The following is a 27,320-nucleotide window of genomic DNA, read 5'->3' on the forward strand; positions in this document are numbered from 1 at the left end:
AGGGGAAGCGCGAGCTGAGCGGAGTCCCCCCCCCCCCACCCCTCACCTGCCCGCCCCCGTCGCACCGCACCTGCCGCCCGCGCGTGGGGCTCCGCGGCCGCCAGGCAGAGGGTCGCGGCGAGGAGGAGCCGGGCTCCCGCGCGCCCCGCAGCGCCCATGTCCGCCGCCGCTCTCCGACCCCGCCAGTTCCCGGCGCGGCGGGGACGGGCCAGACGGGAAGAGGCGCTCGGCGGCCCGCCCAGGTAACCCGAGCCGGGAGGGAGCGGCCTCCGCGGGGGAGGGGCGGGCCGCTGGCCTGGCCACCTCGGCCCGAGGGAGCGCCCGGCCGGGGGCCTAGCGCCGACCCCTCACAGCCCGGCCCCCCTCAGCGCCCGGCCCCTCACAGCCCGGCCCCCCCCAGCGCCCGGCCCCCCTCAGCGCCCGGCCCCTCACAGCCCGGCCCCCCCCAGCGCCCGCTCCTCACAGCCCGGCCCCCCCCAGCGCCCGGCCCCTCGCAGCCCGCCCCCCTCACAGCCCGGCCCCCCCAGCGCCCGGCCCCTCACAGCCCGGCCCCCCTCAGCGCCCGGCCCCTCACAGCCCGGCCCCCCCCCAGCGCCCGGCCCCTCACAGCCCGGCCCCCCCCAGCGCCCGGCCCCTCACAGCCCGGCCCCCCTCAGCGCCCGGCCCCTCACAGCCCGGCCCCCCCCCAGCGCCCGGCCCCTCACAGCCCGGCCCCCCCCAGCGCCCGGCCCCTCACAGCCCGGCCCCCCCCAGCGCCCGGCCCCTCACAGCCCGGCCCCCCTCAGCGCCCGGCCCCTCACAGCCCGGCCCCCCTCAGCGCCCGGCCCCTCACAGCCCGGCCCCCCCCCAGCGCCCGGCCCCCCTCACAACCCGGCCCCTCCCAGCCCGGCCCCTCCCAGCGCCCAGCCCCTCACAGCCCGGCCCCCCCCAGCGCCCGGCGCCCCTCACAGCCCGGCCCCCCCCAGCGCCCGGCGCCCCTCACAGCCCGGCCCCCCCCCAGCGCCCGGCCCCCCTCACAACCCGGCCCCTCACAGCCCGCCCCCCCCAGCGCCCGGCCCCTCACAGCCCGCCCCCCCCAGCGCCCGCTCCTCACAGCCCGGCCCCCCCCAGCGCCCGCTCCTCACAGCCCGGCCCCCCCCAGCGCCCGCTCCTCACAGCCCGGCCCCCCTCAGCGCCCGGCCCCTCACAGCCCGGCCCCCCCCCAGCGCCTGGCCCCTCCCAGCCCGGCCCCCCTCAGCGCCCGGCCCCTCACAACCCGGCCCCCCCCCCAGCGCCCGGCCCCTCACAGCCCGGTCCCCCCCCCCAGCGCCCGGCCCCTCACAGCTCGGGTCCCCTCAGCGCCCGCCCCCCCCCCCCAGGGCCCGCTCCTCACAGCCCCCCCCCCAGCGCCCGCTCCTCACAGCCCGCCCCCCCCCCAGCGCCCGGCCCCTCACAACCCGCCCCCCCAGCGCCCGCTCCTCACAGCCCGCCCCCCCCCAGCGCCCGGCCCCTCACAGCCCGTCTCCCCCCCCCCCAGCGCCCGCTCCTTACAAGCCGGCCCCCCCTCAGCGCCCGGCCCCCAGCTGTGAGCGGCAGGGAGGCGGTGGAAGCAGGGCCCCGCGGAGGGCCGGTACACCGGCGCTGGCAGCGTGCGGCGGGGGAAAGGGTGTTTCCTCGCAAAGCTTTTAAAATACAGCCCAGGGGGCCTTTACTTTTCACGTGGTTTCCCCGGGCTGTCGGGTCAGCAAAGGGGGTCACCGACCGCTGCTGCTGCACTCCCGGCTGGAGATAGAACCCCCCCCCCCCCCCTGCTTCCCCGAGCATCCCCAGCGCTCCTACCCCTTCGCACGCCTCACTTGGTGCTCCAGGCTTTTCCCCACACTGCAAACGGCTTCATTTTAACTACCCGGTCTGCAGATACTGACTGATTCCCTCTCTCCCACCCGCCTTCCTTTTTCCCCCTCCCCTTCTATTTATCTTGGGCGTGCACTTCCTAAACTCCTAACTCCAGTCATCTGAAGAAGTGGCAAGCTCATGATACCATCTGCATGTTTTGTTAGTCTGTAACAGTGGTCTCCAACCTTTGTACACCCAAGATCACTTTTTAAATCTCTGAAGATCTATCGCCCTGCCCCTTCCTTGATGCCCTGCTCCATTCTTAAAGCCCCGCCCTCTCTAGTCTCCTGTCCATCATTTGTTATCCCCAGCCCTTACTTACACACTCTGATAAACAGTTTATTTTTAAATTATGCGATCACGTGTTTATAGTTATGAAATAAATGGTCTGTTTTTTAATTCATGCTATTGAAATCTAAAATGAAGCATTTATAATTATACATTTTGTGGGGACAGAGTTGTGGGGCTGGGGACAGGGGAGAGGGAACAGGGTGCTAGGAGGGCAGAGGACAGGTTTCTGCAGCTGGGGACAGGGTGCCAGTGGGGACAGGAATAGGGACAGAGTTCTGTAGCTGGGAACAGGGGAGTGGGAACAGAGTTCCGTTGCTGGGGACAGGAGAGTGGGGACAGAGTTCGGGGAGTGGAGGCAGGGGAGTGGGGACAGAGTTTGGGGAGTGGGGACAGAGTTCTGTAGCTGGGGACAGGACAGTGGGGACAGCATTCTGTGGCTGGGGACAGGGGAGTGGGGACAGAGTTAGGGGAGTGGGGACAGCTTTCTGTGGCTAGGGAGTGGGGGCTGGGGAGCGGGGTGCCAGTGAGTCCCCTGTATCTGCCTCCTTCCAGGATCCCCCCGCCCCCACAGGGAAACCAGCGTGTGCCTGCCCCGGGGCTGACCCACCCGCGGCGCAGGGAAGCCCCGCGCACGCATGCCTGCTCCGGGGCTGACCCCGCGCAGGGAAGCCCACCCGCGCACGCGTGCCTGCCCTGGGGACCGACCGGCGCAGGGAAGCCCCGTGCGCGCCTGCCCCAGGGCCGACCCCCCCAGACGCAGGGAAGCCCTGCGCGCACTTGCTTGCCCCGGGGCCGACCCCCCGGCGCAGGAAAACCCTGCGCGTGCCTGCCCCGGGGTTGACCGCCCCCCAGCCAGGGAAACCCCGCTCACGTGCCTTCCCCGGGGCTGACTCCCGCAGTATACCCGGCAGAGCAGCTAGCGCTACTTCCGGAATTGCCGGAAGTGGCGCTAAGCTGTTGGACTTCTGACCATCCCCAAGAAGCCTATACTACCTCCATTTTCACTGGAGATAGGTAGTGGGGCTTCTCGGGGGTGGGAGGGAAATGAGGGTGGGGCAGACAGGATGCCTCGCAATCGACTGGTCGAGACCTCGCAATCGACCAGTCGATCGCGATCGACCTGTTGGTGACCACGGGTCTATAAAGTGCAACCAGACCATTTGTTTTTTCAAACTCCTAGTTCAGTTCTACAGTCAGGAAATTTGAGAATCAACTAAAGGTGTGACGTCAATCCACATAAATTAAAACATCTTATATAAATTTATTCAAGGATTAACTAGTTAATCCTCATGCTGATAAAAGTGACAAGGAGTCCTGTGGCACCCTATAGACTAAACAGATTGGCTACGTGTAGACTGGCATGATTTTCCGCAAAAGTTTTCCGTTAAAAGCATTTGCGGAAAAGAGCATCTAGGTTGGCATGGACGTTTTTCCGCAAAAGCACTTTTTGCGGAAAAGCGTCCGTGCCAATCTAGATGCAGTTTTGCGCAAGAAAGCCCCAACCCATAGTCTGGGAAACCCTGCTGTAGTCTGTATCTGCAAAAACAACAAGGAGTCTTGTGGCACCTTAGAGACTAATGGATTTATTTGGGCATAAGCTTTCATGGGTAAAACACATTTTGTCAGACTCCTCGTTTTTTACTTCAGTAGGGTTATTCCTGATTTACACCTTGCATGTACATGAATTTAGATTTAAAGGGGAATGTAAATCCTATGGGATAAGAACCATTTTGTTGTGTTGTTTGTACAGTAATGAATAGTCCAATGTGTAAGATGCTGCCACGATACAAATAATGATAGAAAGCTAGCATACATAGAGAACTTTGGCTAATAATTTTGAACTTCTGATGGACCCAAGAGTAAATTAGCTAAAATTCACCTTGTTCCTAAGCCTATAAAATTAACATTCTATAGTCTAACTTTCTTAACTCTAATTGAAAAGTTTTGCAAGCATTCATTACAGTTCATTCCCATTTTGGGAAAAGGGAAGCTGACCCTTTTCTGCTAGGCTACGTCTAGACTGGCACAATTTTCTGGAAATGCTTTTAACGGAAAAGTTTTCCGTTAAAAGCATTTCCGGAAAAGAGCGTCTAGATTGGCACGGACGCTTTTCCGCAAAAGCACATTTTGCGGAAAAGCGTCCGTGGCCAATCTAGACGCGCTTTTGCGCAAAAAAGCCCCGATCGCCATTTTCGCGATCGGGGCTTTTTTGCGCAAAACAAATCTCAGCTGTCTACACTGGCCCTTTTGCACAAAAGTTTTGTGCAAAAGGGACTTTTGCCCGAACGGGAGCAGCATAGTATTTCCACAAAAAGCACTGATTTCTTACAGTAGGAAGTCAGTGCTTTTGCGGAAATTCAAGCGGCCAGTGTAGACAGCTGGCAAGTTTTTCCGGAAAAGTGGCTGATTTTCCAGAAAAACTGGCCAGTCTAGACACAGCCCTTGGGTATGGGATATCCTGTAGCATTTTCTCTCTCTCTTTTTTTTTAAATCATCCTGGGGCAAGAAAAAGAGTCTCTAGGGAACATCTGAAGTTCTCTAAAATGATATCTGTATAGACACAAGCAAAACAGAAATGCTGTAGTTTAAAGTTCTAATGTGTGAAAACATGAATCGGGCTTTCATTGCTAGGTTTAAGACAAGGCTGTGCCTGCTAGTGCTGAGTTTCTGGAACTACAATGCATAATCTTGCTCCTGAGATATATGCAGTCCTCGCAGTCTCCACTCTTATTGAGCACTGCACTATATATTTTTCACACCTGCTTTCTTTTTCATCCAGTCTCTTTCCCTCTGAGGAGCAACAATTTCAGAGATGGCTCCTGTCCTTCCTTGACTCTGCCTCCCAGATGTTTGTTGCATCTGTTTTCTCAACCCAGCTCTCAGTACATTGCATACCCTTCTGCTCCAGTAACATACCATTCTCCCTCATATTGGTCCCTTCCCTAGTGCATTTCTTTCAGTGAGACTTCAGCTTTCTAACTCTTTGGTGTCCTGCCTCTTTCCATTCCAACTGCTGGAATAATTAATCCCCTTACTTCCCTTCCCAGCCTTCTATCTTACTGCTTACAGTCTCCTGGAACACATTTATAAGCTCTGCTGGAAGCAGTGCTGCCTTTCGGGTGACTACTATAAAACACTATTCCTAGCAGGCTATATTTTTCCTCTTTTGTTTTCTAGATCCTCTCCCCTCAGTTTGGATTTTTTTCTATTACTGTTTATTTTTTCCCTGTCTTTCTGTTGTATCTCTTTCCAGGCACAGTGATTTAAATCATCCCATAGCACTGTTGTCCTCAGTGGATGTACAAAAGCAATTAATTTAGCTCCATATGCTTTTACATTCCTTTTCCAAGCCCAACTGATGTTTCAAATTAAGAGCTGTATTTCATTTACTTGTATATATACCAGGATATGATTCCAAAAAGAGACAGAATGTATAATCATTAGTGTGAAGCATGTGTAAAAAACTGCCACTGCCCCCACTTTAAAACAATACTATTAAGACTGCAAAGCCAAGCATTAAAAGAGAATAAATGCTAATGTGAGGTTGCCTGTGCAGTTTTAACTCAGCTCCCTTGTCAATATACCTTTTGATACAATCTTCAATTAAGTGATCACTTAACTATGTTTTTCACGTCATCCTGCCTGTAAGTTTGGAGCCCAAACCAGGATCTAATAAGGTTAAAGATGGGGCAGCCATAGTTTTAAAGGTGGGGCTGGTGGCACTACCTATTGTTTCTCCTCATTGTACAAGACGTGTAAATCTTAGCAAGAATGCCAAGCACAAAAGTAGGATACATCCCGAAGAAGAAGAATTCAGGATATGAAAATGTTTTGATTGGATTAGATGCCCTGAAAAAAGTAATAGTTTGGGTTTCAGTAAGATAATAAAGATGTTACTAAAGACTAATTCCACCATTCTTACTTATGGCGAGTAATCTTCCTGGAGAAAAAAATATATGGAGCTAAATATACTACATCAGGTCTTGGTGGATAAAAATAGCAGAATTGAACCACATTGTTTTCCTTAAGCAAAGTCAAGGAGTTCAAGTCAGACTGAACAATTTCATATGAACCAAGACTAATTTCAAATATTTTACCCATTGATCTTCTTTCTAGGGATTCACCTTGTTCTCCTTACTCCAAGAACTAATTTTGCAAGAGTACAAACTTATAGCCCATGGCTGTGTCTAGACTGGCCAGTTTTTCTGGATAATCAGCCGCTTTTCTGGAAAAACTTGCCAGCTGTCTACACTGGCCGCTTGAATTTCCGCAAAAGCACTGACTTCCTACTGTAAGAAATCAGTGCTTTTTGCGGAAATACTATGCTGCTCCCGTTCGGGCAAAAGTCCCTTTTGCGCAAAACTTTTGCACAAAAGGGCCAGTGTAGACAATTGAGATTTATTTTGCGCAAAAAAGCCCCGATCGCAAAAATGGCGATTGGGGCTTTTTTGCGCAAAAGCACATCTAGATTGACCATGGACACTTTTCTGCAAAAAGTGCTTTTGCGGAAAAGCGTCCGTGCCAATCTAGATGCTCTTTTCCGGAAATGCTTTTAACGGAAAACTTTTCCGTTAAAAGCATTTCCGGAAAATCATGCCAGTCTAGACGTAGCCTATGTGTCTTATTCTATTGTCATGCAATTCAACAGCAAAACTGCCATGGATTTCAAAGGTGTAGATTCAGAGATCAAATATCTGACTTAAGCAATGCATAGTGTAGTTTCTTCTGTTGTGGTTTTCAAGTTATGAATAAACCTTATTTGTACTGAAGTACTCACTATGGCTATACTGCTCTGCATTACTGAAGTTTATAGGCTAGTGAACTGAATCACTAATCTAAGACAAAGAATCATCAGCAATATACAGTTCAGTTTGTAGCCCATTTCTCAGGGTTCAGTTTATTCCTCAACAAACAAACAAAAGACTAAATAAAGTCCCATTATCAAGTGAGATTGTGGGGCCTTTTAGTAGCTCAAGAGTCTGATTTTTACCCAGTCTAAAAAGCTTATGGGGGCTGCTTTAGCTTACTTCCTCCCAGCCAGCTACCACAACCGCAGATAAACATCCTATCAGCTCCCCTGGGGCCTGGGGATCTCCTTTATATCCTTCAGCTGGAATTCAGAGATACTTAAGAGAAAATAACATAATGGAAATTGAGCTTCAGAGGGGTAGCCATAAACAATGAGGAGTTCTGTGGCACCTTATAGACTAACAGATTTATTTGGACATAAACTTTTGAAGGTAAAAATCACTTTGCGATACAACTTCAGTTTTTACCCATGAAATCTTAAGCCCACGTAAATCTATCAGTAAGGTGCCACACCACTCCCCATTGTTTTTGCAATAGAAATCAGACATGGAATGAGAGTAGAGTTGTTATCAATTACTAGTCTAGGTCCTGGTCCTTTAAGCACGTCTTTGCAGGATGAGGGCTGAGGGAGAACACCATTTTTCCTATATAGCCTTATATAATTTATATTGGTATGGTTTCCAGATGAAAATATAGTATCATTGAATTCATTTTTCAGTAACACTTGATAGATATTATTTGGTACAAATAATTGGTGCTTTGTGAATGCCCATGACCATAAAATACATTACAAAGTTGTAGTATCCTCCCTGAAGAAGTTGCTTATGTCTGGATCTTTGCGAGACGTGGAGATCTCTGCAGAGCCAGTTAGTCACGTTCCCTTCTTTGCTTGTGGACTGCAGGAGACTAGCTAGTGAGGGGGAAAAGGATAATAGTGTTCATCCTCCACTGGTTAAACAGAACTTGAGGTGCTTTATATAGAGAGATGGCATTTAGGGAGCCATGTGATGGAATGTTGGGGCCTGGAGGTTCTATGGCAATTAACGGAGAGAATGCAGGTCTTGAATGCCGCTCTTTCTCCAAGAGGCACACAAACAGACCTACCTGACGAATGACAGCAATTGGAGGGCCCTGAGGAAACCATGTACCATCTAAGTGAGGAGTGAAAAATAAAAGCTTACTGTGAGATAAAGGGTTAAATTAGTTTAGACAAAAAAAATACACATTTTTGTAAGCCATGTAAAGTGCATGTTTGTTAGCCTTTGTGGGAAAGCCTTGAAAGACTATTGCTTAATTGAAAAAGCTGGACCTGAAAGGTAACTTGTAAGACAGAAATAGAGGCTGCAATTGACAGGGAAAGTTTATAGTAAGAAAGAATGGTGCATATGAACCAGCAATAGCATATGACCCAATAGGAGCAATCTACATATCTCTGGGTTTAGCTGGGTTGTAAGTGTTTTGGTCACATATTACAAATGCTTTCTTAAGCAATTTTCTACAGCCACACACTATTATTTTGGCTTTCTAGCTGTATTTAGAATGATTTATACATGTCATTTGGCTTTAGTACATTGATTTATAGTAATCTCTTGTTTAATTAATTCCAGCAATTTCTGCCAATAGAAACATTGCGGCTGTGTCTACACTGGGCCACTTATTCCGGAAAATCAGCCGCTTTTCCAGAATAAGCTGCGAGCTGTCTACACTGGCCCTTGAATTTCCGGAAAAGCAACGACGCTCTACTGTACAAAATCAGCTGCTATTCCGGAAAAGCTACGCTGCTCCTGCTCGGGCATAAGTCCTTATTCCGGAACACTGTTCCGGAAAAGGGCCAGTGTAGACAGCCCAGTAGTCTTTTCCGGAAAAAAGCCCCGATCGCGAAAATGACGATCAGGGCTCTTTTCCGGAAAAGCGCGTCTACATTGGCCATAGATGCTTTTCCGGAAAAAGGGCTTTTCCGGAAAAGCAGCCTGCCAATGTAGACGCCCTTTTTCCGGAAATACTTATAACGAAAACTATTCTGTGTTAAGCATTTCCGGAAATTCATGCCAGTGTAGACACAGCCAGCCAGAAGGTTGCTGCAGTGGCTGAATGCTGTCCATCTCAACAAGCCCTGTCAATATCAGGCTTTGCTTCTTAACCCCTTGGCAGCTGGATCCATTTCTCCAGGCTCTCCTCGCAGGAAATGCTGTGAATTTATTAGCTGTTCCAAACTTGCAAATCACCTGTTAGGATGGGATTTCATTGTGATCACAGCTATGCTAATTGTAAAGCCAGGATAATGACATGCATCTCAGATATACCCTGGAGTTGCAGAGAACAGAATCTAGCCCTTTGCCTTTAAGTAACTGGGCAGTCAGAGTAAATTCATCCCAAGACAATAGACTTCTGAGCATAGGATCCACAACTACAAGATGGAGCAATAATTGGATCACCACCCTGCTGAATCCCCTCCAGGAGAGGAGGCGGGTCATTTTTTTGTCATGATCTCTTTTCTAGAGGAGCTGTACAATATTTCCTCTAGTCTGAGCTATTGCCTCATTTTACTCAGGTAGTTCCTTGGTGAGTGGTACTTCTGTGATACTAGCAATCGCATGTAGGGCATGTGTGTTCATTTGGAGCTGAGAGTCAGCTACACCGGCCTGCACCCCCAGTAAATGCCTTAGTATTATGCCTAGACATCGGGGAATGGGGCATTTTGACATAGTAATCTAGAATTGTTGGTGGTATAGACAAGTCCACATGTGGCCTAATTCTGCTCTTACAAGTTTTACAGCAGTGTAGCTGTTTACTTTAACACAGTATTTTGGCGCTCTCTTGGTATAAACAAGAACAGAATTCGGCCCAGTAAGTAAAAGATTCCACTGTAGTGTGGAGTGTACCACTAATTTTTCCTGTCTTCAGCCTATAATCCTTTTAGTGAGCCTTCATGGAGTGTCCTCTCTGGGTTACCGAAGGTGTGAGTTTCCTCCCAGTTCCAGTGCTGGATTATGGATTCCAAGGAGGAGGAACCAAGAACAGGCAATGTACTTGTTGCAAAACTAGTTTTTAGCATTCTCTGGGGGTAGCTTTCATATGTTACTAGGTATCACCCCCCCATTCATAGGCAGTGGGTGAAGCTGCTGCTTGGGCTGTGGCCCCACCCATACTCCACTCCTGCTCCTCACAGGTCCTGTTCCTCCCCACTGCCCCTCTCTTCTCTCTGCTCACCCATTCCAGCCAAATCTCTGAACCCAAACGCAGTAAATTACAGTTTAGAAAGAAATGTTAGTTTTTTTCCTAAGAAAACGGTGCACATTTTCCACTGCATGCCTGATTGTGACGACTGGTCATGCAGAATGTACATAATTAAAAGCACTAAATCTGGGAATGAAAAATGTCAGTCACAGATTTTTTATATATATCCTCAATTTGCCAGAGATTTATTTGCAAAAAACTCTGTAGTAAGGGCAAGTCAGTTGCCCTGATGCATACAACATTAAATATTATGCTGCAGCCCTTCTTTGTTTGAAGTTTTCTTCTTTGTTTTACATTTTCTTCATCAATATTTCTAAACTGATTTTGTTTTAAATATACTCTTACGCCTTCATAAAGTAATCATTCCAGATTACTACATATTTAAAGTCACTGAAACAAAGATATTATCTAAAATTAATTGGTCAGTGTAGTTTAGTGTGTTCATAAGAAAGCTCATAGCTTTTAGAAAAAAAGAAACTGATTTATTTTGTGTGATTTCATGTTTATGAAATGTCACTATATGTTTGTTAAAATATTTCCAAAGATTTAGAGTTCTCTTAAAACTAGTTCATTAGATAGTCAGAAGTAAAAGGGAAACTCATTTGTCCAACTATCTGGAAGAAAGGAATATTGTCCCTATAAGGCTTCTCTTGAACAGAGGGTGAAAAGAGAGTAGGGATGGATAGAAAGGAGAGAAAAACTTTGGAAGCAAGTTTTTGTACTATAGTAATTAAAATTAAAATGTGCATTTTAGATAAGGGTGGTCTTTTGAAGATCTAAGCATGTAAGGCTAAAGCTGAATACTCAGTTGTGTATCTAAATATCTATGCATGGGTTTTTTAGAGATATGATTTTATAATCTTCAGCCACAAACTAATCTCTCTATACATTTAAAAAAACCCCTTTTCCTGCAGGACGACAGTGTAACATCAGCACAGTGCCCTGTGTCCTACAGGAAAAGTTTTCATCCTGCTGCCCCCTCTGCCCTTAGCTACGTGGCTTCCCCTCCGCCCTCCTCCCCAGTGGCCAGGTGAGGGGAGACCAGAGAAACCGGTGGATCCTCCCCTGTCCTGGGTGAGCAGCTCTGGCAGTGCCAAGAAGCACCCCTTCAGCAAGCGGCTGTTCTGGGCCTGAGCCGAGCAGATCAGGATTGGGATTGTCCTGTCTCTCCACCCTGTCACACTATAGCACCAAGCCCCAGGTGGCGTGGGGCCTGCTGCTTCCCTCCCCCTCACCGCTTACCCCTGCCAGAAGTGGCCCTGGCATCTGCTTGCAGGCGGGCCACTGCAGCGCCCTGAGCCAGAGCTGCTGCCCAAGGTGGTGGAGTTGAGGCAGTAGCTGGTGGGCGTGTTCATCCTGCTGTGAAGTGAGGAGGGAGAAAGCCCCAAGCCCCGGCTTGCCTGGATCCAGCTCCCGAAGCTCCCACTCCAACATTGGGGAACAAAGGGGGGATATAATAGAAATTATACAACCATCACTGTTCTGGAGTAGGGATGTGCTGGGTTAATTGGTTACCAGGTAAGATAAGGTAACGGTTAATTGGTACCCGGGAGCAGCCCCCCCACTCACGGCCAGTTGCAGGCAGAGGGCTGCTCTAGTCCTGCCAGGCCATGTGCAGGGCTGCCAGCTTCTAGCCCGGGGTGGGCAAAAGTGCCTCCATGGGCTGGATCCAGCCCACCAAGCGAGTAGATCCGGCCTGCGGAGGTCCTGCTGCTCTCCCCATCCCCCAGGCCAATTAGGGCCTGGGGGTGGGAGGAAGTGTGAAGCCTCCTCCCACCCTCTGAAGGGGGGGAGAGCGGAGGAAACTTCGTGCACTCCCCAGGCCAATCAGGGTCTGGGGGCAGGGCAGCTGCGTGAAGCTTCCCTCACCCTGCCCCAGCCCTGCAAGGAGCCCGCGGCGCTTCAAAGTGCTGCTTGCTCTTTGCAGGGCAGGATAGGGTGGCCAGATGGTTTCAATAAAAATACCAGCCCCACTTGACATTATATCACAATCTACATTACATCTTATTTAGAAAATACCGGACAGTTCTATTTTCTCAATTTGTTTCCTGAACAGAAAGCTCAAATATTGGACTGTCCAGTTCAAAACCAGACACCTGGCAACCCTATGGCAGGAGGAGGCTTCCCGTGCTCCCCTGCCCCTAGATCCTGATTGGCCTGGGAGTGGGGGAGCGTGCCAAGCCTCTTCCAAGGCATGGGTGCCTAGTGGGAAGGGGGGGCAAAGGGGCACCCCACCCTCACACCAGTCATGGTCTGGGGGTGGGTAGCCACACCCCTTCCCATTTAGGCCCTGCCCCTTCCTGTTTAGGCCCTGCCCCTTCTGGGGTGACCCCAGCCCCGGGCTACTTCAAAAATGTTTGAAGTGGCCCCCGGATAAAAATTATTGCCCATCCCTGTTCTAGCCCCATGCAGGGCTGGGAGTCAGCAGCCCCCCCCCAGACACCAGTTGGAGCAGTCCCCCCTCACCGCAGGCAGGAGCTACTATGGCCAGGCTGGAGCAACCTGGAGCGGCCTCCCTCCACTTGCTCTCTCTTTAATCCGTTAACCAGTTAAATGCAGTGTTTAACTGGTTAACCAATTAAACAGGAATTTTACATCCTTTGGAGAAAATAAATATAGAAGTGTTATTTATTCCTTCTTATAACACAAGAACTAGGAATCTCTGCATTAAATTAATAGGCAGCAGTTTAAAAACAAAGAAAAGTAAGTATTTATTCACACAGCGCACAGTCAACCTGGAACTCCTTGCCAGAGTATGTTTTGAAGGCCAAAGTGATAACAAGGTTCAAAAAAGAACTAGATACATTCATGGAGGTTAGGTCCATCAATGGCTATGAGCCAAGATGGGTAGGAATGGTGTCCCTGGCCTCTGTTTGTCAGAAGCTGGGAATGGGTGATGGGAAAGGGATCACTTGATGATTCCCTGTTCTGTTCCATTCCTTCTGGGGCATCTGGCATTGGCCTCTGTCAGGACACTGGGCTAGATGGACCTTTGGTTTGACTTGGTATGGTCATCCCTATGCCCCTATGATAGGGTCATAGGAGAAGGCCCTTTCTCTTGTGGGCTGTCTTACTGAAACCAGTGAGACTATTTGCATGTGTAAGGTCTACAAGAGGTAGACCCCCCAGTCTGCAATGTGCTTTGTGATTCTTTGAGATGGAAGGTGCTCTGTAGATTAGAAAATGCATCTGAAACTTTATGTATTATATACTCCAACAGCTTCTAGAGCAAAGCAAACATATCAGACTATGGAGGGCCTCATGTTCATATTTCCATTTGCCGACATGGCCAGTAAACATATCTCCTAACCTTGACGTGGCAATTTACGATATTGAGCAACATATGAAAAGAAATCTTGAATTATTTGGCACCGGATGAATTCACACTTGTGAAAAAGTATAATTCTGAAGATAGTTGGCTTGAAATGATTAGCTTCTAAATTAGCCTCAGAGACAGACAGACGCCAGTGGTATGTTTCAGAGGAAAACATGTTGGTCTTTGTTTCACATGCATAACAACACTGGTCCAAGCAGGCATACTTTCACAAAAAAGTGCTGGCAGATGTGATCTTCCTACAGCTTCTGTGCTTTATCTTTTTGACTCACAATACAAAGCAGCTAAATGGTTCCTGATAATCTGATGGTACTAGGTCCTGCCATGAGAGCAGGGGACTGGACTTGATGGTCCCTCGAGGTCCCTTCCAGTTCTAGTGTTCCAGGGTTCTGTGTTGTGAGAAGCTGAGTGCCTTCAACGCTTCATGACCGCATTCTGCACTCTGCTCTCTCTGACCCTGAGGGTATGTTTACACTACAGAGTTTTGTCAGAAAAACGGCTGTTTTTCCAACAAAACCTGAGTTACGTCCACACTGCAATCACGTTCTTCCAAAAGTAAATCAAAAGAACAGAGGGTTTTTTCCGGCGTTGGTAATCCTCTTTCTACAAGGAGGAAGCCTTTTTCCAAAAGAGCTCTTCTGCAAAAAGGCATGTGTGGACATGGAAAAGGGAGTTCTTTCAGAAGAAGAAGAAAGAGGAAAAAGCACAGGTGCCCTGGTGGCCATTCCGCCCATAGTAATCACAGCTTAAATGCGAGAGAGTGTCCGTTCAATGTGGATGCTATCTTTTGAAAAAGCAGATTGCTTTTTTGATGCGCGTTTGTGTATGGTTGCTCTCTTGGGGAAGAAATTTTATCGGAAGATCTCTTCTGGAAAAAGGTTCTTCCAAAAGAAGCCGGCAGTCTAGTCATAGCCTAAGACGGGACAGAGTAAACTGAGCGCTTGGGCAGCCTCCCAGGAGAGATTTCAATGTCATCCAGCTAATTAGCAGAGCGTCCACAGAATCCACAGCCAGCACCATATGTTTCTTTTGGTGGTGCACATCTGCACATGCCTTAGTACACATAACATTTATTCTGTACACAGATGGAAAAAAATTAGAGGGAACATTGGTCAGGGGTAGGCAATAATTTTTGCAGTGGGGAGCCACTCTATTAACGTTGATAAAATGTCACGAGCTGCACATTTCTGTTATGGAGGGGATGCATGGCCTGGGAGGGAGTTTGGGTGCAGGAGGTGGTTCTGATCTGAGACAGGGGATTGCAGTATAAAGTGCAGCAGGCAGGCTGGCTACCTACCTGCCATGGCTCCGTACAACACAGTGCCACACTGCTCCTGGAAACAGCTGGCTGCTCCTGCCATGTCTCTGTGCACTGCCCTGCCCTCACAAGCGCCACCCCCACAGCTTCCATTAGCTGGAAACAGGCCAATGGGAACTGGCAAGATGGTGCTGGTAAGTGGGGGTAGTGCACAGCGACTGGCAGCCCCCTTCCTCTTAAGGGACACACACAGACATAGCAGCAGCACCCAGCCACTCCAAGGAGTGGTGAGGCCATGGCCAGACAGAAATGTTAGACAGGCCAGATCTGGCCTGCGTGTTGTATTCCTCCCCCCACCTGCCTTAAGTGCATGTTGTGACTGTAAAATATGGCAGTGGGCACAATATTTAGTTTGCCTGTAAACAGCTGTCTGCATGGTTACCTGTTTGTACATGCACGTGTATGTTGCTGCTACAATATATATTGCTGAAAACTCATTCCAGAATGTCAGTTGGCTGTACAAGGCTGTATGCAGAGATGAAGAACAATCACGCTGTCATTGCCATGAACAGCATCAGCAATAACTAGTAGAGTGGCGATGGCATTTCAGAAAGCATTAATGCATGTAACTTGGAAATTAGTTCGCTATTGCTTTCTGTCTGCGTGTACTCAGAACGTATCTGCTGTACTGCTGGGTGCTTTTAACAGACAGATAAAGCCATTTATTGCAGTCCCCAATAAACAGCTTTATCCTTTCAAAGCATAATTTGGAAAGTTCCCACTATTTGTCCTTAAACATTCTTTAAAGAAAGCTGATGACCAAGATGGTAATGATTATAGCTTAAATGTACTAATCTCTCTTCCTCTTTCTGTGAAACTAAATTTGGATCCTGGCTGGAACATAAGCACATAGAAGCAGAAACATGATTTGTTTGTGAAATAGGAGTGTGTATATTTTGCTTACTACTAAAAATAATGGACCTCTCAATCTCTTTCCCAGGAGGCTAATTTGTACCATTTGCCATTTTGTCATTATAGGTTGACCAGCAGGGTATGCCCCTTGCAGGCACACATGGGACTGCAGGTGAGCCCTCCCCTCACTCAGGGTATCAAACAGATCATAAGGTACAAGAACACTTCCTTGTGTTGACAGAAAAGCCAAGAGGACATGACCAAAATGGTCACTTCATTACATCTCAGCTGGGAGACTAGGTCAATCTCGTTTCCCCCCGTCCCCACACCTCAGCCCAGCTTTGCTCTGGGGTCCCTAGAGTCTAGTCCAGGCCTCTGGTCTCACTGGATTAAGACGCTTCTCTGGAATCAGAGGTCCATCCATCCACACTTCTGCAGGAACTGCAGGTGATCCTTTGCTGGACTGGGCTTGGCTTCTGGCCTCTGTCTAAGAGACTCCTGACTGAGACCAGCTCTTCTTTGAGGCTGGCTGACTGCAGTCCTCCATATGGGAGGTTCCCTCTCTAGCTTCCTGTCACCCATGGAGGGCTTCCTTCTAACTGAGCTTAGGTAACCTTTACTTACTAGTCAGCCACCTAACCCGGGCCAGTTATGGGAAGACTAGGGCCTAGCTCTCCATAACTGGAAGCTATCCCATGACAGTCACCCTACGTAGAGCATGGACTATCTGCTAGTTAATGACTATTTTTATTATAGAGATTAGAAATTTAGCATTTTGTAGGGTTGAATGTGCTCAGACACCTTGTCTCTGTCAAAAACTTAGCTAAAGTCTTGTGTATATTTATATGGGTTTTGCTATGCATCTGCTTTTATTAATCTCAGAATTAAAAGCTTGATAGTCACTGTTGGATGCATGGAATTGTATGAATAGTTGGAGTTATTTGAAAGTAAAGATAATACATATGTGGTTGGATAAAAGTTAATGCATGAAGGAATTACTGAGTATTTTGTGGATTCATTTTCTTCTTCTCACATATGACTAAGTTCCACTGATATGAAAGAGACAGAGATGCTATATGAGGGCCCGTAAGAGTCAGTAAAGAATAAAATCCTCTGCCATCTGCTAGAAAAAGCAACATGTTGTCTGAAAAATGTTCTCCCATTTGTGTTGAGGGACACAAGTCTAGGAGATCTGCCCCGCACATAGGAATAAACATCAAAGTTTGTCACAAGATATAAAAAGTCTAGTTAATAAAAGTTATTTCAGGCTGAGAAATTTCCACTGGAAAAACCCCTCCTTTCTTTACAATACATCTTGTACAACATTAGCATTTTCTGAAAGACACTAAAGCACTTTAAACTCCCAGGCCCACTTTAAGAAGGTCCCTAATTTATTTATCTCATACATAAAATGTATAACTCCATCACCCATCATCTCAAGCTATATTTAACTTGTAGCCCATGAACGATAAAGAAGAAGAGTGAGATGGCAAAGGATTATGTTCTCAGATATCTTGTTTAGTGATAATGACGGTTCCTCTATCAGACAGTGTAAGAGAAGCAAAAAGCCAACTGAGGAGTCTGCCAGAGGCTCAACCAGGATTCTTTTTGGTTCACCAGATAGAGTATCTATTTATGGATTGTATGTGTCTGCATTAGGTCTTTGTAATATATGCAGGATTCCAATTAGGCAAGTCTAGCTACTGCATAGCAATGCCTCTTGGTGCACAGGCAGCAAATACAGCTTACTAGCAGGGCAGGATCTCTCATGAGCAGAGAGAGTTCCAGGGATGGGCAAGCAGGCTCTTGCCCTGGGTGAGAGCTCCCAGGGGTCTATGCTACTGCACCGTGTAGCCTTTCAAAAATATAGTTTAGGCTTGACTTCTGGGGTGGGGGATGCAGTGAAAACATTTTCCACCATGGCAGGCAAAACAGTTAGCACTGCTGCTGCTTATAAGTATTGAGGGCAGGTTTGCTATCTCATCGACCTGCATATCCCATGCCCACAAGAGACTGGGAATATAGCAGCAAATATTGCACAGGGGTATTTGTTATACACTGTACTCCACTTTCTACTTACAAAGCAGTTTTACACTTTATTATGTTCCATGTAACAACTTTACAGAGTACCATTACAACAGCCGCTCATAATTAAGCAATTCAATACATACTTTGATAAATGCCTTTCAGTGTACTGTATATATTTAACTAAAAAAGTACAAAACAAGCACAGTGGTGCAATTGTCTGGGCACTTTCAGTGTTGCTCAGCAAAATAAGTAAGAACCCTGTTTGAAAGAATGTTAATTTTTGGAAAAAAATACTGAATGTATACTAGTAATTCATTTGAATTTTAACATCCTTTGCACAGCTCCGAGTATTCCTGAGAAATATCTGTAAAGTGTTACTTTTACTGTACACCTCCTTATATTTCGGCAGTGGATCTAAGCGAGCCATAACCTCCATCACTAGATGTTCCGCTGATTGCGCAAAAAACATGTAAGGAGTCATGCATCCAAGGAGAACGCATAGTATCTTCTTGATACATCTAAACAAAAACAACGTAGTAATTAAGTCAAATTTCAACTCATTAGTCACTCATATCATCATTATTTTAAAAGTACACAAAGCAAAGTGGCATAGTATTACCCAATCTTGTCTTCATAGCTGGGTTGCAAAGGCAGCATAACAACGAAATGAGAAAAAATGGTTATTCAGTAACTAGAACACGAATACAGATATGTTATTAGGCAGATTTCAGGAGAAGAAACCGTGCAGCTTAAAAACAAGACTAAGAATTCCTTACTGCTATATTCCTATATTTAGCCATAGCTCAGAACTGATATTTCTCAGTCTGATTTCTGTAGATATAGCTTTATAGCTTTGCAGACTTCTCTACTTTAGAAAACAACCCTAAATTTTGTGACGCAATTGTCAGGATGAGAAGTAAATACAAATAGGGACCGACATACCTTCTTGTACAACCTTATGATAGAAAAATTCTAGGTGCTCAGTCTCCATTTAAATAGGTGGGAGAAGCTCTGAGCCTTCTCTACACATGCAAACTGACCCACTGCTGACAATGGGTGTCAGTCAGGGTGGTGTACACAGCATAATTGCAGGTGTAGAAATGATGAAACTGGTGTAGATACCCTTAGAGAACATGGTTGTGGAGCTAGGTGAACAATGGATTTTTTTCCCCTATACTGGCAATTTAGGGGAAAAAAAACGTGAAAAAAGGTCTGGGTCAGATTGAAAATGAACATTTTTGGAAAATTCAAAAGTAAAGATTTGCTTCGAGTTGAATGATGTGTGTGACACTCCATCCGTGTTTCTGCAAGTGATCCGCGGATCCACTCTGAAAAAGCTGCTAACTGGCTGCTGCCAGTTAGCCTTCCGGGTCCCATTGGCTGCGGTTTGCCATTTGCAGCCAAGGGGAGCCGCAGGAACTGGGCTGCTGCTGCCTGTGACTCCACTTAGCCGCAAATGGTGAACCACAGCCAATGGGAGCCACGAGGCTCTGTAGCTGAGGAGCCGGTAAGTAGCCAGTCTGGAGTGGCCAGTTAGCAGCTCTCTCAGAGAGGGTCTGTGGAGATATACTACTCTATGTGAAATGTTGTGTTTAGACTGTGAGCAGGGTGTTTTTAAATAGCATATAATTAAAAGGAGATTCTGAAGGAAAGTCTGTTTCAATAAAAAAAAACCCCAAAACTTATTTTCCCTTCTGAAAAGCAATTTGACAACACCAATTCATAAAAATGTGTGTCAACAGTCTTGCATTTATTGCCAAAAAAAGGTCAGGGCGTGGTGGATACTATGCCAGCCTAGATATCTGCTATACCTTCATTTCTCAGAGTTCTTCCTGCGGGAGGGAACTGCAGGCTCCAGCTATGTCTACACTATAGGGATCTATCGGAAAAAGGTACACAGATTGCGCTCTGCAATTTGCATAACTTTTTCCAATAGTTTTTTCACCAGAAGCTTTTCTGAAATGTGGCCCGTCTACACTGGGCCAAATTTCGGAAAAGCCTCCTCTTTCAGAAGAGCCCTTCTTCCCAGTGGGAGGAGGAAGACAGGGCTTGCGAAAGAGCAGACATGTTCCCTGGACTCTGCAGAGTTTTTCCAGGATACCAGTATCCCGGAAAAACCCTATAATGTATACCCTATAGCCTCGGTGTACATGCTAAGGAGCACTGGCAAACCAAAGGAATTACTCTGGGGTTACACACTGATGGAGCCAGGCTCAGAATCTGGCCTTCTGGGGACATCTAGCATTCTGCTTCTCTCATTGGATTCCTGTGTCCTTCCAATTGCAGGTCTCCGTCTACTTCTGCCTTTCTCTTCTAGCTTACCCTCTTGGGAGTGTTCCTTTCCTCTCTCAAGTGATCTGAAAGCAGGCCTCAGGGGACACCTAATGGGCTGCCCTTCTCCCTCCTACATCAAAATAGGATGCAATATTTGTCTGTAGGTTGATTTTTTAAAAATCTAGAGCAACCATTTTAAAAAAAAAAATTAAATTGGGCCTCTGAACCAACCCAATTTCTTCCTCTGTGTTTAACTGAGGAAGTTTTCAGAAGAGCTTCATTACGGTAAAACTGGTAAAGACATTTAAATAGATAAAAGGTTCAAAGTCAACTATTATCTACATGTAATAAGTAATACGTGAAGATCAACTCTGTATGTGACACCTTGAGCCATTCATTCTATACAATGCAAAATGTGGAAACTTCATTACTGAAAAGTGTAATATTCTTAGTTAGCATGTAACCTGAAAACAGCAGATAATGCATTGTTACCCCATTCATCAGTCAACAAGATGGTAGATTTTTAAATGTGTACAGATAATAGGGAGTATATAAACCATGCACCTCTGTTCTAAGAGCTAAGGTGCGGTACTGGCTAATTTGGTTTCAATTTGAATACTGCAAAATGTAAAAACCCTCAGATTCTGGCAGCTGCAGGTAAATTAAATGGCTAGGTCAGGTTTACTTGCAAAACGACGGAAGTAAGCAGGTGTAACTCCTATGGACATTTCTGGGCAAAGTGCAGAAGTAAAGTAAATAGGGTTAAGCTGGTAATAGGTAGAAAAAATGCAGCAGGGGGCAGGTAGCAGAAAAAGCAACTACAAGAAGGTGTAAGATAAAGCAGACACCAGCTTTCTCCCTCCCCACATGCTTTCCTCATCCCCAACACTGCCAGGGCCAAATTTGATCCTAGCACAAGAGAGGGAAGGTCTCCTTTACCTGAACCAAAGTTACAGTCACTTATATCCAAGTTCTATTTGGCTTCCCAAGACACCATACTGGTGTAAATTGCACTTCGTTTGCAAATGCCAAATGGATACAAGTTATCCTTTGTCCATTACCTGCCTTCCCCTAACAGTTTACACAACTGTTTGTGCTACCACTGAACTGAATGAAATATTTTACAAGAGAACTGACAGTGACAGTAAAATGGTAGGGTTATAATACAAGTGAGTGGAACTGTTTAACAAAAATCATTATGTATTGTGTGCAGAGCCTCAGGGTATGTCTACACTACCTCCCTTGTTCGAACTAGGGGGGGTAATGTAGTCATACGGAGTTGCAAATGAAGCCCGGGATTTGAATTTCCCGGGCTTCATTTGCATAAAGCCAGCCAGCGCCGTTTTTAAATGCCGGCTAGGTCGCTCCCCGTGCCGCGCGGCTATACGCGGCACGGACTAGCTAGTTCGGATTAGGCTTCCTTGTGGAATGAGGTGTACAGCTAGTTCGGATTAGGAAGCCTAATCCAAACTAGCTAGTCTGTGCCGCATGTAGCCGCGCGGCACAGGGTCCAACCTAGCCGGCATTTAAAAACGGCGCCGGCCGGCTTTATGCAAATGAAGCCCGGGAAATTCAAATCCCGGGCTTCATTTGCAACTCCGTATGACTACATTACCCCCCCTAGTTCGAACTAGGGGGGGTAGTGTAGACATACCCTCAGTTATTTTAAGATAAAATAATTTTGATTTCACAGGTTCAGGTCGAACTATATATAGTATTCTAAATTGACAGAGATGCAATTGCTTTGTGTAAACATAACTAGGAAATTCCAAGAACATCTTGTTTAATCAGAAATTACAAACACTACTTAGTTTAGTGCCCTGAAGAGAACACCTCACCCAAAGGGGGCACGTTGGCGTCAGAGCAGCTGGTTACTTCCCCACAAGCCACCCTGAGGGAAGAAGCCGTGTGGAAAGTGAGTGAACCCGCTGCACATGCTAACGGATGGGTGGGTACATGTTATTTTTCTGCACTGTTAACACTATGCTTTTATTAACTGTACATCAATACAACATCTTTCAACCAAAAGAGTCCCCAAGTGTGTTTACGGTGCATGTGGATCTACTGGTATCACAACCATTTCTTTCCCTTCTGGGTTTTTATACATGCAGTTTAACAGTGCAGACCATAACATAGCTGTTTGGGCCAAGAAGCAGGGAACATTAATTAGAAAGATAGGAAAGGAATGTATATAGGCAAGATGTAACTAATGAAGTTATCAGCAAACCAAGGCTTATTACTTTACTCTTGCCAAAACTACCAAAGTTTCTCATGACTATACATGGTCAGTACCCTAGCTGTTTGCATCTGTGAAGATACAGGCAGTCCCCAAGTTACGTGGATCCGACTTACGTCAGATCCGCAGTTACGAACGGGGCCCTTCCTCTCCCTGGTCTCCAGCAGACCAGGGAGAGGAAGCAAAGCGGCGGAACACGCGGGCAGCGGACAGGGCTGTCCGCTGCCCACGCGCTCCGCGGCTTGGCTCTGCTTTGCCCCCCGTCCCCCTGGTCTGCAGACCAGGGGGACGGGGGGGGGGGGGGCAAAGCAGAGCAAAGCCACGGAGCCCGAGGGCAGCAGGACAGCCACGGCGCGTCTGGGCTGTCCCGCTGCCCCCGTGCTCCGCGGCTTTGCTCCGGACACCTGTGGTACAGCAGCTGGGGCACTGCCAGTTGGTCCCGTAGCGCCGCTCTGGGCGCTAATGGACCAACCGGGCAGCACCCCAGCTGCTCTGCCCCAGGCGTCCTAATTCAGCCACTGCTGGTCAGTTTCAGCAGCGGCTGAATCAGGACGCCTGGGGCAGAGTAGCTTGGGTGCTGCTGGGTTGGTCCAGTAGCGCCGAGGAGCAGCGGCGCTACTGGACCAACCCAGCAGCACCCCAGCTGCTCTGCCCCAGGCGTCCCCAAGTCAGCCGCTGCTGAAACTGACCAGTGGCTGACTACAGGAAGCCCCTGCCCCGGGCTTCCTGGAATCAGCTGCTGATCAGTTTCAGCAGCAGCTGACTTGGGGATGCCTGGGATTCTTAAGTTGAATCTGTATGTAAGTCAGAACTGGCGTCCAGATTCAGCCGCTGTTGAAACTGATCAGTTTCAACAGCGGCTGAATCTGGAGGCCAGTTCCGACTTACATACAGATTCAACTTAAGAACCAACCTACAGTCCCTATCTTGTACGTAACCCGGGGACTGCCTGTAGTACCCAGAAGCAGTCTGCTACAACTCCACAATAAGGCACATGCTCAGTACAAACTCACAGGGTAGAGCTCTACCTACTGGATCGTCCACATTTCCATACTCAGGCACATGGGTTTTTATAATGCAGTTAAATAATGAAAGGAAAATTTGAGCCTGTTTTCAGTCACAAAGAAAAACAATCCAGTGAAGTCCTTGCCACATGCATGTTGGGGGGCAGACTGGGAACATGTGCAATTATGTGGACAAATTAATGATAGGGAGGTGTAATTTGAATTGTAAAAATCTACAGATTCATAATTTCAAAGGTGTCACCCTCTACAGCATGGCAGGGGGGACTTGCTCCCCCCACATCCAACTCGATGTCCTCTGGCTGGTGTGAATTTTGGTAATACAATGTCATCAGAAATGGATCTAATTAAAAGGCCCTTTCTGCCATTAATACAATGGTACCAAATGCTTTAAAAAAAAAAAAAGTAATGTTTTTGTAACTCTACTTCACTGCAAGCATAGGAAACATGCAGCCCTCCTACCGTCTCACAGTGGCCCCCAATTGACAGGATGTGTTAATAGCTAATGCTCAGAACATGACACCTGAATCACTTTTTAACATTCCAGGTCAATGTAAATGAAAGGAGGTCCTCAAGCTGATTTGACGTCATTGGCAAAAAAGCAGCAGCTCAGTGATATTGATTATCAGCTTGGTTTATTGTGCCAGAAGAGTTGCAATGAGGCACCGATTGAGAAGTCAGAATCTATCCACAAACAGATAGTTGTACAGCAACGTATAGAACGTGCATTACGTACACAAATTACTGTGTTTACTTTAGTCTAGATCATTTTTAGACATCAATAGGGGGACAGAGTACCGATCAGTGTCGCATCTTTGGAGGATTCCCCCCCACTGAGGACCCAGTTAAACATAACTCTTGTGGCATCATATAGGCTATAAGAAATGCACATAAACTGAACGTGGCAAGGTTGGAGAGAAGGTACGCTGAGCGACAGCAAAACTGATGAGACAAATGCCAGTTGTGGGCGAGATTTGCTTTATACTAAGTCCCATGGCATATATTTAGAGAAGAACACCTGCTTCTTCTGTGGTGAGCCAAACGGCATTTGTTATGCACAGTTTCAACATGAGAGATATGGCATTATGAAGCTGTTGCCTTGCACTGCTCAGTGACTTTTCTTCATAGCTCTTATGAAGAGACTGATACTAAAATTATCTTGCATGCCATCAGTGCCACAAAGAGAAGTGCAAGGGAACTCCAGATTTTTGCAGCAAGACTCAGATGTTCTAGTGCTCTATGCAATTGTGACACCAAGGGGTGCTGTCTAGAGGGCAAATGATCAACCAATGGAATCGCTCCAGGATGCCTGAACATACCCAAAACTATCATCTCCTTTCAAGCATGAAGAGGTGTCAGAAGATGGACTGATCACACTAGGCAAGTATGAGATACCAGCCGCTCCTGAATCAATCCTTCAGCTAATCAAATGCTCATGTGCAAAGACCAGGTGCTCACCAACATGCAAATGTTTGGCCAGTTGCCTTCCCTGTACAAAGAAGTCCAAGTGTGATGTGGACGAGGATCAGGATAACAATAGGCCTAGCATTGATGCCCTAGATGGAGCTGACTTGGATGAATAAAGATTTTCAGTCCTACACATCAAGGATAACTTCCTTATGATTGCCCAAGATCAATGTCCTTTTTTATGTAAGCAATGCATCCTTGTGTTAAAGTAGAATTAAAAAAAAGACATTGTTTTTTCAACATTTTCTTGAATCTATATCTATATAGTTGTTTTATGTTTCCTGTGTTTGTCACCACTGCATTCGTGGAAAAAAGGTCTTGCATAGATGATACAGTGTCTTCAGAAATGGGTCGAGTTGGGTATTATCACAATTTCCACCAACCAGAGAACCTGGAGCTGGCTGTTGGGTGGAAAGACGGAAGCGAGTCTCTCCACTGAAGCTATCATTCAAATCTGATGACTTACCTTTCTATCGCTAAGTTGCCTACAGAATGTGATTTCACTACCTTGTGCTCCAAAGCTATAGATAATAGTGCAGCATAGTTTTTGGAGTCTCTTTAATACATGCCTGTTCGTGGAGGATGTCAGAAAGTTCTTTCACCATGTCTCTGAAGTTTGATTTTAGCCCTTCATGGTACTCTATTTGGTCCTCTTTAATGAGCTGCTCGTTGAGCTCCAGAGCAAGTCCACAGGCCTGAATAAACTTTCTGGAGATAAAAGAAATAGACACTGGGCATTATTATTTCCCATTCAGATTTGGGCCAAAAAAACACAGCTATATATGTTTACAATTTGCTCCATGGGCAAACAAAAGGCACCAGCTAATCCAAGAACCCAACCCACTGGTGATTCTTTGGAGGCACTGAACAGAATGTTTCTGTTCTGTTCTTGGCTCTTACTATCACTCTGGGATTAAGTTCTCTCTTTCGCAGACCCACTTCTCCCTCTGTCTGAGGTGGTGGTGAAATTATAACCATGTGCGTCTGACTTTCAAGGGCTGTTATTGTGAAAGGGAGAGAGTCTGCTGGGACCTCCAGACCGTGCAGCAGGGCTGGGAGTATGAGATATCTTCCCTTTTTCTTTCATGGCCAGCGTAAGTGCCCGGCAGAGCTGAAGGGGCTGATCCCGCACTCCTTCCCTGGCATGCCCAGTGCCCCAAAGGGGATAGGAAAGAAGTGTCGACAGCCTGCCCCCTTCCCCATTGCCGGCCAGCTGTGCGGAGTGGCAGGCAGCTGCACCCAAGGAAGGGGACAGCAGCGGCAGGTGAGCAGTTTGAGCCTGTCTTGTTGCTCAAGGAGGAATTCTGGCTACTAAAGGCAGACTGGAAGAAAGGAGGAGGGAGACACAAAAGTGGGAGAAAACTACACTGGCCCTTACCAGAAGGAGGATGGGAAGTTAGCTGTTTAGTGGCTTTAGTTACCTCTTGGGAGGCAAAGAATTGGGCACAATTCTAAGACTGCAGAGTGAGGCAGGTCCAAGTCAAATTCTAGTTCAAATTCAAACACTTTGGAAAATTAGCCATGGAAGCAAGAGTGATGGACCCACGTGGAAGTCCATGGATTTATTTAAATATTTTAAAGTTCTTTCTAGTTGGGCAGTCCCCCTAGAGAAATCTCTCTTGAAAGTTTGGGAAATGAAGCCCAATTTTTTAAAAAATGCACAAACACACCAAGGCTTTGGTTCTCAGCTGGCCTTACCCAGTGTCAGATAAGTGTTGAGACTGAGCACCTGACTGCTCAGGAACGCTCTAGCTTTAAAAACAGAACCAGCATTGGCATGCAGCAACTGTTGGTGTACTTATTAGTGTTTGTATTATTGTAGCACCAAGGAGCCCTGGTCCAAAAATTCTGCTAGGTGCTGTATAAACCCAGAAGGAAGAGAGAGTCCCTGCCCCAAAGAGCTTATCATGTAATACTAGAAACAAAGGGATGGAGACAGACAGACCTATGATGGGGGAGCATAAAAACCAAAGAGGTCACACGGTAATGGGTGTGGTCTCAGGGTTAGGAGGTGGCAAGATGCTCTCAGTATAACGTCGTCATGAGGAGAATCCTTTTGGGCCAGGAAAGGGGAAACTGCTCTCCTTCCAAATGAGATGGTCTCTGCCAAACCCTGGAATTTGTGTTTCCAATCTTAACTTGGATCATGAAAACGGCAAGACAAATCATATGTTCCATTGTGGCCAGCAGGCCAATTCAATCCACTAGGAACCCACCTGAACATTTCTTTTAGCTCATTCACCTTCTTGGAGGAATATTTGTTGGACTGACTGTCATTCAGGAAAGCTCTCGCATAGGCCAGCGGACCAGCATTTACCTAAAACCCAAAATATAAAAACTCATGCATGCTACAGCTTTTTGGCTAATTTCAGAGGGTAATGAGTTTGCTTTCCTGGTAATATTATGATATTACTTCATGCCACAGGATGTGTATTTCTGTACGGGGTAGCAATGCTACACTACTGATTATATAACAGAAGACACCTGTAGTTAAAAATGTTAGGCTTTAAATTTTTTGGGGGGAGGGGGGGGTGTGGAAAAAATTTATTTCCTGATATTCAAAGTCATTTACAATAA

The 27,320-nt window shown here is 47.1% G+C and overlaps 2 protein-coding genes and 1 long non-coding RNA gene across 11 annotated transcripts in view; 1 reads left to right on the forward strand and 2 right to left on the reverse strand.

Annotated features, from left to right (window-relative positions):
• IL13RA1 (interleukin 13 receptor subunit alpha 1) overlaps positions 1–1,927 on the reverse strand; it is a 39,300-nt gene extending 37,373 nt beyond the window's left edge. Inside the window, exon 1 of one of the 4 annotated variants that reach the window (XM_075941162.1) lies at positions 1,819–1,927. Coding sequence is in view for 3 of the 4 variants with exons in the window: in XM_075941159.1 (XP_075797274.1) it covers positions 47–158 (112 nt within the window). In the remaining variant the exon portion in view is untranslated. Of the gene's footprint in view, positions 1–46; positions 376–1,818 lie in introns of those variants that run through there. The other 3 variants (XM_075941159.1, XM_075941160.1, XM_075941161.1) reach the window with 3 other exon arrangements.
• Positions 107–26,965, forward strand: LOC142831266 (uncharacterized). 2 transcript variants are annotated; one of them, XR_012906969.1, is made up of 3 exons: positions 107–242; positions 15,843–15,888; positions 25,837–26,965. It is a non-coding gene; the product is annotated as an uncharacterized LOC142831266 (long non-coding RNA). The 2 variants fall into 2 exon arrangements; XR_012906970.1 differs by lacking the exon at positions 25,837–26,965 and adding an exon at positions 23,824–24,203.
• Positions 17,786–27,320, reverse strand: part of DOCK11 (dedicator of cytokinesis 11) — a 126,725-nt gene continuing 117,190 nt past the window's right edge. For all 5 annotated transcript variants that reach the window (XM_075941156.1, XM_075941158.1, XM_075941154.1 and 2 more), the window contains 3 exons: positions 26,960–27,060; positions 25,313–25,451; positions 17,786–18,262 (listed from right to left, as the gene is read on the reverse strand). In XM_075941156.1, coding sequence (XP_075797271.1) covers positions 18,140–18,262; positions 25,313–25,451; positions 26,960–27,060 — 363 coding nt within the window. In that variant the 3' untranslated portion in view covers positions 17,786–18,139. The remainder of the gene's footprint in view (positions 18,263–25,312; positions 25,452–26,959; positions 27,061–27,320) is intronic.

Source organism: Pelodiscus sinensis, chromosome 13 (assembly GCF_049634645.1).
Source record: "Pelodiscus sinensis isolate JC-2024 chromosome 13, ASM4963464v1, whole genome shotgun sequence".
Classification (NCBI taxonomy): Eukaryota; Metazoa; Chordata; order Testudines; family Trionychidae; genus Pelodiscus; species Pelodiscus sinensis.